Genomic DNA, 16,428 nt, shown 5'->3' with positions numbered 1-16,428 from the left:
CCTAATGCAATAACTGACATTGAGTGTCAGTTATTCCTAATTCCTAATTTATCAGAAAACCATGCATTTAGGGTTACATTTCACTGGGTTAAGATATGTTTTAACTACAGTAAATAATACTAATATAGTAATTATACAGTTATTATACCCCATCATGTCTGCCATCTTCACAAAGTATTGACGAATATTAAATGACCAATACCCAGATCATTAAGTTAAATATAGTATTTTATTGTGTACCACTGACAAATGTTTGCTTTATTGTTGTTATGGATTATAGTAAAGAACATACCAGAGATACAAAACAATGTGAATGATTTATAATTGTTGCTAAAAAGAAATTACAATTTGAACAACTACTGTAGGTAACCTGCTGATCAATCCCGGCAAAACCGGCATCAAATTAGAAGTTTCCTCTCACATTGTTGTCAATAATTCATACAAAAGCCAAAGAGTTTAATAATTGAGCAAACCGGCTGTGGGCAGCAGAGACAGAAAAAAAATGTCACTGGAGGTACAATTATGACATGAGCAAAGAATTCTAAAAATAAAGATATACAACACGTTGGATTTATATGGCACATTTTGGCTTGATTTGGAAATACAGGGTACAAGAAATAGACAATATACTCCAAAGCCAAAGGGGAAAGTTAATAGGCCGTTGTGTGAATGCTTGACTCATGGTACCATCATATCACCTAGGAAACAGGCCAGGACACTGTAGAGGTAGTCTCTCACAACCCTCCATCATCCTGCAAAAAGGAACAACCGGAAAAGATGAGATGCATTCATAAAGCACTTTTGGAAAAGGCCAATGTTAAACTGTATTGTAAATGGTACATAATGTTAATAATACGATAGTTTCCTGTTCATGTACTGTTATAACACTGTTATATGTGCTGTTAATGTAAATACTGTGGATTATGTTAATGTACTGTTGTTAATGTTCTGTAAATGGTTTGTCAATGTATGTTAATGTTCTGTTAACGCACTGTTAACATATTATTCATGTGTTGCTACTGTCCTATTAACCAATACTATACATGCGCTGCTACTGTCCTATTAACTAATACTATACATGCGCTGCTACTGTTCTATTAACTAATACTATACATGCGCTGCTACTGTTCTATTAACCAATACTATACATGCGCTGCTACTGTTCTATTAACCAATACTATACATGCGCTGCTACTGTTCTATTAACCAATACTATACTTGCGCTGCTACTGTTCTATTAACTAATACTATACATGTGCTGCTACTGTTCTATTAACTAATACTATACATGCGCTGCTACTGTTCTATTAACCAATACTATACATGCGCTGCTACTGTTCTATTAACTAATACTATACATGTGCTGCTACTGTTCTATTAACCAATACTATACATGCGCTCCTACTGTTCTATTAACCAATACTATACATGCGCTGCTAACATTCTTTTGCCACACTGTTAATGTACACTTAATGTACTGTACATGTACTATTTATAAATGTACTCTGAGTGTGTCCCCTATTCTTCCCCATATAGTGGGGTCTATTTAGGGTGCAACAGGAAGGGAGGGAGGCCAACAACATGATGTGAAAGACCTTTGTGTACGGCACATGCAGTACCTCCTCTCAATGTTCAACCAGCAACTCAATCTCAGTTAAATCTCCCACCACCCACTGATTCAGTTCAATTCATGCCTGGATTTTGCTGAACTGGACTCATTACTGCTTTACTCTATGAGGGCTTAATGCATTGTTTCAGGTCGCCGGGTTGTCCTCACGAAATAACACCCCTTTGTGTTTGCTTGTTAAAGCATTTTCTGTATATGCATAGTTTTCACATGAGCCTAACCACTAACACTACATCCATGTTCTACTGTACCGTCACATCTTATTTCCGTGACATTTACAGCATTACCTTACTTCAGACCCAAAACTCAACCATTACTACATTTTAGCAGAAACACTGGTCAAGCCATGACCCGTTATGTTTAACTCATTAATAATGACGTCTAATTAATTAATAACCAGGTAATTTGCGTACCTCTTTGTTGTCACGACAATCACCACAAATGCAGCCAATGCAGCCGTTTACCACCTGGGTGCCAGAGATGCATCACATGTACATGGTTAGTCATTCGGTACAATTTGAGCGATTCAGCGGAAAAAGGCTTAAATGCCTAGCTCAAGGTCGCATTACATCTCACAACGACGTGCATAAGTTCACACGCAGTGACGTCTACGTAACAGTCTTCACGTTTTACTGCCTCACATTTTCATAAAAAAAAGGGGTTACATTGAAAAAACGGATCATACAGATCTAGGCCACCTATTCCACATGTTCAAAGTGAATGAATGTTATACGTTCTTTGAATGTTATAAAACACTAGAACAGCTTTTCAGGAGGAATCAAGTTTTCTGGAATGGTCCACTCATCCGGACATACAGTACAGGCCAAAAGTTAGGACACACCTTCTCATTCAATGCGTTTCCTTTATTTTCATGACTATTTACATTGTAGATTCTCACTGAAGGCATCAAAACTATGAATGAACATATGTGGAATTATGTACTTAACAAAAAAGTGTGAAATAACTGAAAACATGTCTTATATTTTAGATTCCTCAAAGTAGCCACCCTTTGCTTTTTTGATAGCGCTGCAAACCCTTGGTGTTCTCTCAATGAGCTTCATGAGGTAGTCACCTGAAATGGTTTTCACTTCACAGGTGTGCCTTGTCAGGGTTAATTAGTGGAATTTTTCCCCTTATTAATGGGGTTGGGACCATCAGTTGTGTTGTGTCAGGTTGATACACAGCCCTATTGGACAACTGGCAAGAACCAATCAGCTAAGTAAAGACAAACGAGTGGCCATCATTACTTTAACAAATGAAGGTCAGTCAGTCACGTAAAATTGCGAGAACTTTGAATGTGTCCCCAAGTGCAGTCGTAAAAACCATCAAGCGCTACAACGAAACTGGCCCAGGAAAGGAAGACCAAGAGTTTCCTCTGTTGCTGAGGATAAGTTAATCCGCGTTTCCAGCCTCAGAAATCGCAGGTTAACAGCAGCTCAGATTAGAGACCAGCTGAATGCCACACAGAGTTCTAGCAGCAGACACATCTCTAGAACAACTGTTAAGAGGCCTTCATGGTCAAGTAGCTGCTAGGAAAACACTGCTAAGGAAAGGCAACAAGCAGAAGAGATTTGTTTGGGCCAAGAAACACAAGGAATAGACATTAGACCAGTGGAAATCTGTGCTTTGGTCTGATGAGTCCAAATTTGAGACCTTTGGTTCCAACCGCTGTGTCTTTGTGCGACGCAGAAAAGGTGAACGGATGGATTCTACATGCATGGTTCCCACCGTGAAGCATGGAGGAGGAGGTGTGATAGTGTGGGGGTGCTTTTCTGGTGACACTGTTGGGGATTTATAAAAAATTGAAGGCATACTGAACCAGCATGGCTACCACAGCATCCTGCAGCGACATGCCATCCCATCCGGTTTGCGTTTAGTTGGACCATCATTTATTTTTCAACAGGACAATGGCCCCAAACACACCTCCAGGCTGTGTAAGGGTTATTTGACCAAGAAGGAGACTGCGCCAGATGACCTGGCCTCCACAGTCACCGGACCGGAACCCAATCGAGATGGTTTGGGGTGAGCTGGACCGCAGAGTGAAGGCAAAAGGGCCAACAAGTGCAAAGCATCTCTGGGAACTCCTTCAAGACTGTTGGAAAACCATTTCAGGTGACAACCTCTTGAAGCTCATCAAGAGAATGCCAAGAGTGTGCAAAGCACTAATCAGAGCAAAGGGTGGCTAATTTGAAGAAACTAGAATATAAGACATGTTTTCAGTCATTTCACACTTTTTTGTTAAGTACATAATTCCACATGTGTTCATTCATAGTTTTGATGCCTTCAGTGAGAATCTACAATGTAAATAGTCATGAAGATAAAGGAAACGCATTGAATGAGAAGGTGTGTCCAAACCTTTGGCCTGTACTGTAAATCTAAAAAAATCTGAGACCTGGTTTGAATATTGAATATAATATCAATGATTATCAAACAAATGTACTGAGCTTGAGCAATCTTGACATAAAAAGTGGTTATGTCGCACAAAGGTAGCATATTATTCAAAATGATTAACAGAAGTAATGGCTTTCAAAGTTGCTTCCACCAAGCATTAACTCAAGTTTGAAGACAGTCAATTCATTCTGATCGCTTTGCATTTCTAAGTAATTGGGAACATTTCCCCCCAGAAAAATATATCTAACATGGAAAACATGGGGTAGGTTATGTAGCTTTTTCCGCTTTGCAAAACCATTTATTACTTTGAGACAGCACGCACTGGAGACTGTGAAGGCAGCGTGTAGACTATCACTAGCTACTGGGTACAACACAGTCACATATTGGGACGTTTTGTATCCATCTCTGACCTGGATACCACAGAGGATGAGCTGCAGGCACCCCAGGCCAAGTGTGATGGAGAACAGGACCAGGTGCCACAGGGCCGCATTGTCAGGCTTCACACACAGCTCCCACAGCGAGTGGTCAAACAGGTAACTGCTGTTCCCACTGCGGAGGGAGGAGGGAGGAGGAGAGAGGGAGGAGAGAGGGAAGGAGGAGAGAGGAAGGAAAGAGGGAGGAAAGAGGAAGGAGAGAGGGAGGAAAGAGGGAGGGAGGAAAGAGGGAGGAGAGAGGAGAGAGGGAGGGAGGAGAGAGGAAGGAAAGAGGGAGGAAAGAGGAAGGAAAGAGGTAGGAGAGAGGGAGGGAGGAGAGAGGGAGGGAGGAGAGAGGGAGGAGAGAGGAGGGAGGAGAGAGGGAGGGAGGAGAGAGGGAGGAGGGAGGAGAGAGGGAGGGAGGAGAGAGGGAGGAGGGAGGATGATACAAGTTTAGAACTATAGTGAAAAACAACGGAGATGTCTGTCTGATTTAAGATGTGGCGTGTTCGGTAAAAGTTCCAGTCAAACTGGATTTACAACATCCAGCATTAACTGTGTGACTAGGAAGAGAGATGGTCATGTCCATGCATGCATTCCAAAGGTTTCTAGAGATCTGTTAATCTTTCTTAAGTAAACTGGTGTGCCTGTGTTGCAATACTCGGTCATCAAGATGCAACTGACAATCCACACGTCCATTTGACATGTTACAGTAAACAGAGGTTTAGTTTTGACCAGGAATAGGAAGTTAGCTGAGGCGACCCGTTCCGGGCCCTAGTTCTCCCTGACGATCGCCTGGCCTGGGTGGGCTTAGTTTAAGCTGAGGCGATCTGTTTTAGTTGTTCCTGATGGCCTCTGTTCTGCGTTGGCCTGGATGCTACTTTCTCACTAGGCTACTCTGCCATCTATTGGCTATTGTGAATATTACAGTTAATATCCACTCCGCGGGAGACAGACAGCAAGGGGGGGGGACTTACCCTGGCAGGTTTTCAAAGGGATATTCCCAACTTCCATCAGCAATCTGACATTTAGGTCCAATGGCCAGTCCTGCTGAGGAGACGCTTGTACAGTAGATCGCTCCGGCCAAACCAAATGCAGACGAGAAGACAGAGTTCAGCATCTTTTGGGCAGAAACAAACACACACACAAAAACACAAAATGTCCTTCTCTCCTTCACTCACATTCATTTAATGAAGTTACTAACAACTCTACTCACCCGACAACGGTTTCCACAGCAACCATTTCCACAGCAACCCTTGCCCCCAGCCCTGATAGCCGAACAACTGGGGCACAGTATCTGAAAAGAACACAGACACACAGGATAACTTTAATTACCCTAATATATCCTCATTTGACTTCTCTAGATGAGACAGGATGACTGATAATACACTGAGCTGTATATATACATATCAGACAGGATGGCTGAAACTACCTTCACTAGAAAAGACAGACAGGATGGCTGAAACTACCTTCACTAGAAAATACAGACAGGACGGCTTTCTTTACATTCATTATATCTGCAAAACCACCTGATTGTAGGTTACATCTCAGGCTCTTTGACTATGTTCTAGTGTGTGTGTGTGTGTGTATATATATGTCCTCTTATCTTCAACACAAATATTGGTCAACCTGTAATAATTTTCCTTTGCTTGGTCCAAAGTGCAGCAACTGGCCAAGCTTGGAGTTCTGTGATAAAGCTTGAAAAACAATTACAACTATAAGTAAAGGGGCAAGCAGCGTTTCCCGGGTTTCAGCAGGGCACCCACTGTATGACTATCAAGGCAAATTGTAGACATTTCCCCATTTACCTCCTTCTCAACTCCTTAGCCCGCTTTCCATGACATCACAAATTAACAATGAAAGGACAATACAATAAGATTTCAATGTATTTTTCACAATTTAATAAAACACTACTCCTCTTTAACCAATCCCAATAAAATATGTAGCATCCATGATGCCTTCAAGTGGTTTTCAAATCTTTGCCCTCGAAGCCAGTTCCACTTCGTTTCCCTTGCAACCCTCTAATCAGGGACTTAGCTTTCTGTTATATCTCATCATTCATTTCACCCACCTGATTTACCAGGTCTAAATAAGTCCCTGATTGGGTTGTTGCAATGAAAACATGGAGTGGAACTAGCTTCGAGGGCCAGATCTGAAAAGACACAGCTTTAAAACACTATATTTTCGAGCGGTTTTGCTAATACAATATGGCTGCTATGAGCCAATGAGCTTGCATAAAACTTTTTCCAATTGAACAGTACCAACTCCAGGCCAAATGTATTTTCTCCAGTTTCAAATTTTCAAGGTTAAGTCAAAAATAAAAACAACACACTGGGTGAGGGGCGTGATCTTTGGAAAATGTTGTCATAGCGCCACCATGTGGCTAGTTGGTATGGCATCACAGGGAAATGTGTAGACCAGTGCCATTTAGAACTCTGCCAAGATTCACCTTTCTACGCCTTATCACTTCCAAGAATGTTCACTTAACATTTTCCACGGCATCGACTAATCAAGATCAAACACAAACAAATTCAATAGGGTTTCAGCAGCATAACAATCTAATCACATTTCCTCCAGACCAGGGCTAGACAACACTGTTCCAGGATAGGTCCTCCAGGGTCTCCAGGATTATCAGTAAAACACTCTTATCCAGAGTGAATTACAGGTAGTGCATTTATATCAAGATACAGTAGCTTGGTGGGAAAACCGCGCTACACAGAAGTAAGGACACATTACTTGTCTACCCTTGCTTTAGATTAGAATAAAGAGGAACTGGAGACACACCCTTCTATCGATCTAAAAGGTCTTTATCTTCCTAGCATTGACTTTATCACAGGGTATATAACATGCATTTTCTAATAGCGGTCATATAGTCTACGGTAATAGTCTAAAGGTTATTATAAATGGTATCTCAAAGACACTCCGAATATATTTTATCTCACTTGGTTTTAATGTGTGAGAGATTTTCGTATCACGCCATCAGGAGAGTGAGGGGAAACAAAGATGAGGAAGTGCAGGTCATTCCCAACACGAATCAAATGTTAACCCACAAATAAGAGTAACCTGTACTTACAGGTGCCACAATTGAATTACTGCTGTACCTGCTTCTGCCTTTCCCGCCGTACAATACAGTAATAAACAGGTGTCCCAATCGTTTTGACTATTTACAAGTATGACCTGTCCCAAGACAACATCACCATTACGCATGGGTGTGGTGCTGTGGTCATGGGGCCCTCAAAAGCAAGTAATATTTCCGTCCCCAGAGGATGACCCTTCAATGAACCTGTGTGGTTTCCCAGGTGCTCTAAAGGCTGAACTATAAAGGTTTTCGTCAACACTCAGTCAGTACTCACAAAGAGGCCCCCTCCGATGAGGCCGCCCATGAGCCAGGCCTGCAGGGAGATGTGGCTGGTGTCTTGCTGCTCTCCGTTGGGGAAGAACAGGAGTATGTTGGACAGGATACAGGCGAAGGCTGAGGGCAGCAGGATCAGGCCCACGAGTCGGGCACACTTCCCCGTGCAACACATCCTGACTGAACACAGCCACAGACCACTACAGGGATACGACGGGTGGACACAGGGACCAGAAGGACGGGTACAGCCCCAGGCAGACGCAAGGACGGAGGGACGACCGGAGGAAGAGACACTGAGTCGCACTGACGGAGGGAGAGCGGAAGGACAGATGGACGACGGTCTCCGAAAGCCACTGTGCCGGACAACACTGTAAGCGCTGTTGACGCCTTGTAAAGAAAAAAACTAATTAAGTCACTGAAATGAAACTTCTGCTAAAATGTTGTCGTTCTCCTCAGGTCTTCACGTTCTTGGTCTAGTCCCCACGAACACAGGTCTCTCGCCAGCTGGTGGAATGGAACTGAAAAGAACGGATTAAGAGGAAATGAAACGTCTCTACCTGCCCTTTGATACCTGCTCATGTGTACCCTGGCTGTGAGTGTCAGTGTTATTTATGGTTTGATAACACAGAGAGGGGGGCTAACTGACTGTCCGGGGGATTCTGTATCTCCACACTGATGGGAGGCTGGTAGATCGATGTGTGGGGGGAAGTGCAAGCACAAAGGGGATGATAACATTTACTTTGAAATACTGGAATCCAGCACTGACTAATCCAGCCAGACTCCAGTGTACACTACCTCTCAAAAGTATTCACTTCCCCTTGGACTTTTCCACATTTTATTGTGTTACAACATTAAATGAAAACGGGATGTCTTTGCCGCTCAAATTGAAAATAAAATCTGCTGATTTTTCTAAACTAATAATTGATTGTATATGTATTCACCCCCTTTGTTATGAAACACCTGAATGAACTAATCAGAGAATCCAACAAGGGGCCTGTGGCAACTTTAAAGGAGCATACTACAGCAATAGCAGAGAGGCTTCACAAATTGGCTGTCATAGGACAGAGGCAAATAAAGAAATAAACTTGCATGTGGGAGACTTTGAGATCAAGTGGAAGAAGACTATGGTCTAAAATAGCTTTTTGGCGTCAACGCTAAGCTCTATGTATAGCACGAGCCAAATACCGCACATCATCCTGAGAACACCATCCCTAACGTGAAGCATGGTGGTGGCAGCATCATGCTATGGGGATGATTCTCAGTGGCAGGGACAGGGAGACTGGTCAGGACTGAGGGAAGGATGTACTGAGCAAAATACAGAGAGGTCCTTAAAAAAACTTGAGCACACAGGACCTCAGATTGGGGTGAAGAATAATCTTTCAGCATGACAACGATCCAAAGCACACAGCCAAGACAAATCTGGACAAGTCCCTTGAGTGGCCCAGTCAATGCCCAGCTCTCAATCCAATTGAGAATTTGTGCAAAGACTTGAAAATCGCTGTAGAGCAAAAGTCAGCATCCAACTAGATGGAGCTTGTGCAGTTTGGCAGAGAAGAATGGCCAAACATTGTTGTGTATAGATATGCAAAGCTAGTAGAGACCCATCCAAATTGACTCATGACTGTAACTGCAGCCAAAGATACCTATACCAAATATTGACTTAAGGAGGTGAACACATATTCAATCAATGATTTTCTTTTTTATATTTGGAATTAATATAGAACAATTTGTGGATTTTATTCACAACTTGTTCTATATTTTATTCACTTTGATTTAATCTTGTAACACAGAATATGTGTCAATGGGAGCTGAATGATTTTGAGAGCCAATTGACAATCAGTAGAAACAAGTCAACTTTTGGTTCCTAATATTCATGGCTTTTGTGTTAATTTATGCTTTAGCGTTCTCTATGACAGTGTGTTTATGACTTATACAGGGAAGGTATTAATAATGATGCTCACCACTTCTCACACTGCCTGAAACCTACTTCCACCCTCTCAACCGTCTTCCACTTCCAATTCGGTGGAGTGGCTGTCCTTAGCGTGGCACTCAACCACATAGGACATCCATTATAGTCCTCTGACACTGCCGCTCCAAAAAACCGAGGTAACCGATATTGCGTAACATTTTACAATTAATGAAGGTGTACCGTACGTAATACAGGTGTGGGCGTGAAACATTTTAAAGAGCTCACAAACTACAGGATACACAGTGCATTATATTGTGTTTAAAGAAAAAATTTGTTCTTTCAAAAAAGTCTTAGTATTAAACATATTGCTCTTGCCAACTGACATAAGCCTCTAAATTTAATATAAGTCTGTACTTCACATTGGTCATTTACTTCACAGGGGTCAAGGATATCAAGTGTGTGAACTGCGCATATCTGGAATCAGAGGCACCTGCAATTAACAGTTTGTAAAAAAGTAGTTTGTAATATCGTTAGTCGTCGTGTGCAGTGTTTCTACCAGAGAATTATCGAAGTATGGAAAGTCTAGGTATGCATTTAAGATACAAATAAAGACGCGATCACAGCAAGAAGAAAGGTAGCATTACCCCATGCGATGGTCATGTTTTTGCACGATTGCAAATGACAACCTTGAAAGGCCATGGACCTGGGATGGGTCCCAAGGATCCCACCACATCACACCAACTGCAGTATGTGACAGGAGAGGATGGTAAGAGTTGGCGAACTTTCTGTTTACTCACGTTCATGCTTTTATAATATAATCCGATACTCAATACCTTCCCTCAGTCGGACAGTCCTGTTTCGCCATATTTCTAGTTTGACCTGTAGTACGGCGTTGCCGTTAAAACGTGAGATGTACTGTATCTTGAGTAGAATTGCCGCGCAGTTGTACTAGCGTAACATAGAATGGTTGGTTGGTGGCGCCAGTGTTTAATCTTATAAGTCAGTCAGGACTGCCAGTGACTAGCGTGTGTTTATTGTACTGTTCAAGCGACACTACACTGCTCAAAATAATTAAGAGAACCCACAATCATCACAATATAACACCACGTCAATTAAACTTCAGTATCAATCCTGTCCAGTTAGGAAGCGTAAGTGATTGTGAATCAATGTCACTTGTTTTCGTGCAAATGAAAGTGACAACAAGTGCACTGGAGAGGCAACAGCAAGACAACCCCCAAAAAGAGAATGGTTTTGCAGGTAGTGGCCACAGACAATTGCTTTCTCCTTATTCTTCCTGGCTGATTCTTTTTGTTTTTCTACTGTCCTTGTCACTACTGGTAGCATGAGGCGGTACCTTTAGCCCATTCATGTTGCACAGGTAGTTCAGCTCTTCCAGGAACGCACATCCATACGTGTCATCACTAGAAGGTTTGCTGTGTCGACCAGTACAGTCTCAAGAGCATGGAGGAGATACAAGGAGACGGGCCGTTACACGAGGAGAGCTGGACAGGGCCGTAGAAGGGCAACAACCCAGCAGCAGGACCGGTAACTGCTCCTTTGTGCGAGGAGTAACAGGAGGAGCACTGCCAGAGCCCTACAAAATTACCTCCAGCAGGCTACTGATGTACATGTTTCTGACCAAACTGTCAGAAACCGACTCCATAAGGGTGGCATGAGGGCCCGACATCCTCTAGTGGGACCTGTGCTCACAGTCCAGCACTGTTCAGCTCGGCTGGCATTCGCCAGAGAACACCAGAATTGGCAGGTCTACCATTGATGCCCTGTTCTCTTCACAGATGAGACCAGGTTCACAATGAGCACATGTAACCGACATGAAAGAGTCTGGAGATGCCATGGTGAACGTTGTGCTGCCTGAAACATCAACCAGTTGGACCGGTTTGGCGGTGAGTCAGTGATGGTCTGGGGAGGCATATCATTGGAGGGTTGCACAGACCTCCACATGCTAGCCAATGGTACCCTGACTGCTGTTAGGTACCGGGATGAAATTCTCAGACCCATCGTCAGACCTTACGCTGGTGCAGTGGGCCCAGGGTTCCTCCTGGTGTGTGTAGGCAGTTCCTGGATGACAAAGGCATTGATGCCATTGACTGGCCCTGACGTTCCCCAGACCTGAATCCAATTGAGAACCTCTGGGACGTTATGTATCGGTGCATCCGACGACCATCAGGTAGCATCAAACACAGTCCAGCTCACCGATGCCCTGATCCAGGTCTGGGAGGAGATCCCCCAGGACACCATCTACAGTCTCATCAGGAGCATGCCCAGACATTGTTGGGAATATATACAGGCACGTGGGGTCCATACACACTACTGAGTCACATTATGAGTTGCCGTGAGGAAATTCACTGAAGTTGGAACAGTCTGTGTTTTCAGTTGTTTACTTTGAGTTTCGGTGTGTGTTTGAATCCAGCCATTAGTCGGGTGGTGGTTTTGGTTTACACTGAACATTGTTACATCATTTTGTCCTCTGCGAATTACACAATGTACAGTAAAGATTTTGATCTTTAATATATTTGGTTCATCGAGACCCAAAGTGTGATTTAAGTGGTCTCCTAATTTTTTTGAGCAGTGTACCATCTTGACAAATCACAGATGGTCTGACTTGTTTTTCGTAATATTTGATTTGATGTGTTCAACAGTCTTGTGTAGAACAAATAGAAAACACCCGAATAACATTGTGTTCTGTATGAAATAACCACATTGGCCAGATACACTCATCAAATGCTGGGTTGGACCACTTCTTCCTGCCTCCAGAATGGCTTAAATTCTTGAGGGCATAGACTCTACAAGGTGTCTGAATTGTTCCACAGGGATGTTTGTCCACGCTGATCGCCTTGAATTTGCTGCTGATTGGACAGTGATAAATTCATTCTGAGAACAGCCCTTTTCAGTGCTCAGTAGAATGAAATGTCAAACATGTGAGTGGGGTAATTCACATAACAAACTGGCCAAGTGGAAGTGACAATACATTTTTGTCAAAAGAAAAATCTGTTCTTATGAATATAATTTTTGGGAAAAGGGTGATTTTTGCATTCGATTGTTATTGCAGTACCTCCAGGAATGTTGCTCCCATCCAAACCATGTCAGAATAAATTGGGTTGTTAATGAGCTAGCCATGGACTGTGGTTGCTTTCCACTGTTTTTTTTCTGCAGTTTCCTGTATGATTTCATGTTTATTCAGTTACTGCTGAAGTTTCTAGTACCGTATGTTTGTATTGGGTGGTGTACATCTTTCCTTGTAGGGAGCAGCTGCTTTCTATTCGTGGCATGAGTAATAACAGTGTTTGTTGTTACTATATGCAGCTCATATCTCCTGATCTTAAAGCAAATAATCCTCTTACGTGGTGCTGACTGTGGAAGTTGGTTATGCTGATAAGTGTGCATTTTGGTTACATGCAGGTCGCTCAGAATTGTTGCTGTGTTCACAACAGCTGGGAACTAGAAAATAACTTTTACTTTAGGATTACTAGGAACTCAAATGAAAAAAACAAGCCACAACTGTTCACATTTTTATTTCAAACAAAATTATTTGATTCTGTTATCTTTTGCAGTTTTGCTATTAAAAATCAGATAATCGTGTGTGTGAAGAAAACCATATACCAATATCACGATCATTAAATATATATCCCAGGCTTTGCATAGGCCTATACTTTGTTAGCCTCAGAAAGACAACGTGGAATTCATTAACAAACGTCATGGAATGATGGGTTGAATTGGCAATTGACGGATCTGTAGTTGCAGTGCATTTTAAGTGCTAGGATAGTCATACAGTACCAGACAGACCTTTGGAAACATCTTCTCATTCTAAGGTATTTATTTAGTTGTAGACAGTTAAGACATCAAAACTATGAATTAACACGCGTGGATTCATGTAGCAACCAAAAGTCACCTTTACCTTACCACCACTGTTAGTGCTAACTGAAATGGCGATAGTTATATTTCTGTTTATTCCTAAGCACCTTAAAATAATGAAACCTTGATTAATTTTCTATGGAGCACCGAATGATATCACTCCGCTAACCGCAATATCAGCCCGAATACGTACTTCGATGGGAGACGTCACTGGGAATTCCAGGTGCAATAAGCTTTTTGGCCAGTAGAGTGTGCTGTTGTATGAGAACCTGGATTCTAATTCCCAATCATTTTACATGGCCACATAAAACACTACTATATGGACGTGGCCTATCTTTATATCCTACTGAAAGACAAAAAGTACAACTTAGAATAAGTACATGATGAAATAAGCAAAATTGTGTTTGTTGCTGTAACTGCCTCATACGCAACTGGGAATACTACGGTCTGTAAAAATGCTTAATGTTCAGATAGTCCGTACAGTATATAACTATATGTTTTTTCCTTTAACACTGACAACCCAGTGCATACTATTTTAGTAGCTTTTTCTATATTTACATGATACGGGTATTCATTTTCATAATGTTTGTGTTGCATCATGGGTAACGGCTATAGACGTTTTAAAAACTAAAATATCAGAACACCAAAAATCTATTAATTTCCTTTGTCTCAAGTAGCACTATTCTATTATGATCTTTCATGCACCATTGAAAAAGTCAGGTAGGAATTGTTGAGCACTGTCAATGAATTGGGTATGCACAGGATCCATTTCCCCATACAGAGGAAGCAGTGTTCATACTTACCTTGTTCAAGTAGTTCACAGCCTGTGGATTTTAAGTCCTCTACTCTCAGGCAAAGACAACTTCCAATACCTCTTTTAAAATGTCTGCCCTTGGAGCACGTCGGAATGCTGTGCGATTCTAGCTTCAAGGGAATTTAGAGATGGACAGACTTCAGTTCAGCCGACTTATTATCCCGAAGGAACTGGGCTTTACTGCACCGCAGCTGGACTATGTCTTCGCCATGCCAGGAAAGGTGGTTTTTGCTACTTTCACCTTATTTGAAATATGCATTGAACGCTTTCAACAGAGGAAAGCTAGCAACTCTGGCCTTAGCCGTGTGCACATAATACCACTTTCTGAAAGAGATTCAAGAACAGTTATTGTGGTTATGTACTCAGAGAAGGTCAACACTGAAGACATCCAGACTTCGCTCTCTTTTTACTGTACAGTCCAGTGTGGTATGGAACTTAGAGATGAGGACGGTATTAGAACCTGCGCTAGACATTTCTTTGTCCGCCTGAGGAGAATCACTCAGACACTGCAACACCATCTGTCAATCATCCAATTAGGACCTTTTAGAGGCCATGGCCAGCCCAAAGAATGTAGGAAGTGTGGTTCTCTAGGCCATCTAGCAGCTGAATGCTCTGCTACTTTCTGCAGGAATTGCAGGAGCTCAGAACACAATACAAAAGACTGTGAGCAACCAACAAAAATGCACCATGTGTGGACCTACAAACCACACCTTAAGAGCTTGTCCACATACATATGCCAACAGAGTAAGGCAGTATGACCCCTACAGGCCAGAGGAGGTACCGCAACAAAACCAACCCCCTCTCCCCCAGTCAGTGAGTAATCTAAAAGAACCTCCAAGTAATGACGACCAGCAATTGATGACAGTAGACAGACAGAAAGAACAAATTCCACTGAAGGTGTTAAAGATTGGAGCTTGGAGCCACTTGCCACTGTAGGTGATAAGGGGACCATGGGCATGACTTCTACCGCTAACCATCCGACTCAGCTGCCAATGTCAACAAGTGAAAATCTGCCAGCTAACAAGAAGTCAGGCGATGCAGAGTCAAGATCAACTGTAATCCCCCCCAGGAGCTTCTAGATGCATTGATGACAGACCCACTGGTAACATCATCAGAATTTCCCCCTGAGAGCTGATCAAACAAGTATCATCTCAAATGCTGAATATGGTAGGTGATAAAGATGAGAGTTAAAAGTAAAAAAAAGACATAAAAAAAAAGAAGCCAAAAACACGTGTCTTAGTAATGCCCACGACCTTATGTACCTCCCCCAACTTTCCCCATGTCTCCCCTTTCAGTTGTTACTATTAACACCAGAGGACAAAATGAACCCATTAAGTGTCAGTCAGTCTTTGATTTAGTGCATGGGGATAGTGATGTATTTCTTTTGCAGGAATGTGACATCCCCTACAGAGACAATTACAAGCTGTTTCAGGACATATGGACGTACGGGGGAATCTGTTTGGTCAGGTGACAACAAAAATAGAACATCAGAGGTAGCTATTCTCCTAAGAGGATGGTCTTTTCATGTTGAAAGAGTGCAAAGGATTCTGGATGGAGGACTTATGTGTTGATTTAGAAGGCAATGGTAAGAAACTACAAATCATTAATGTATATTGCCCTTCTGAGCTACAAGACCGCCTTTTGACATTGCAGTCCATGCATCCCTTGGTGCTGTGTGATAGAGAAGCGGTCCTGGGTGGTGTTTTTAATTGTATTGTTGATGAAGGGGACTGAATGTCTACAACCACAGTCAGATTGGATGCCAGTTCTTCTTATTCATGATGCCAAATGAATAGATCTTTCTAGATTTAAGTATCCTACTAATCCTGGTTATATTTGTACTAATGAAGCCTGTACCTTTTTCTGATCATTCAAAATGTACCTGTGTTTTAGAATTCCACAGATCAATTAGACCATCTCCTGGTCCTTGGAAATTGAATGTTAGTTTATTAGAGAATCTCAAATTGGTTTCAAAATATAAAGAAAAACTCAAGCAACGGGAGACCTTACAATTTTTGTTTAACCTTATGGGAGAATGGTGGGAGAATG

At 42.2% G+C, this 16,428-nt stretch overlaps 1 protein-coding gene across 1 annotated transcript; it reads right to left on the bottom strand.

The window, feature by feature from the left end:
• Nucleotides 1-210: 210 nt before the first annotated feature.
• tm4sf5 (transmembrane 4 L six family member 5) lies at nucleotides 211-8,384 on the bottom strand. The gene is made up of 6 exons (XM_010900695.5): nucleotides 7,785-8,384; nucleotides 5,648-5,728; nucleotides 5,409-5,551; nucleotides 4,429-4,567; nucleotides 2,041-2,094; nucleotides 211-752 (listed from the first exon to the last, which is right to left on the bottom strand). Exons 1-6 carry the CDS (start codon nucleotides 7,956-7,958, stop codon nucleotides 735-737), a joined length of 609 nt encoding a protein of 202 aa, XP_010898997.1. The 5' UTR covers nucleotides 7,959-8,384; the 3' UTR covers nucleotides 211-734.
• Nucleotides 8,385-16,428: the final 8,044 nt, after the last annotated feature.

Source organism: Esox lucius, chromosome 24, assembly GCF_011004845.1.
Source record: "Esox lucius isolate fEsoLuc1 chromosome 24, fEsoLuc1.pri, whole genome shotgun sequence".
Classification (NCBI taxonomy): Eukaryota; Metazoa; Chordata; class Actinopteri; order Esociformes; family Esocidae; genus Esox; species Esox lucius.
Note: the sequence above shows the minus strand (reverse complement) of the source record. Positions and strands in the feature narration are given on the sequence as shown.

Coding starts and splice junctions, on each gene's coding strand:
- tm4sf5 (XM_010900695.5), bottom strand. CDS start 7,958: ATGTGTTGCACGGGGAAGTGTGCCCGACTCGTGGGCCTGATCCTGCTG. Junction 5,729..7,784: donor TCATCGGAGGGGGCCTCTTT/GTGAGTACTGAC, acceptor TGTTCTTTTCAG/ATACTGTGCCCCAGTTGTTC. Junction 2,095..4,428: donor TCATCCTCTGTGGTATCCAG/GTCAGAGATGGA, acceptor TCTGGCACCCAG/GTGGTAAACGGCTGCATTGG.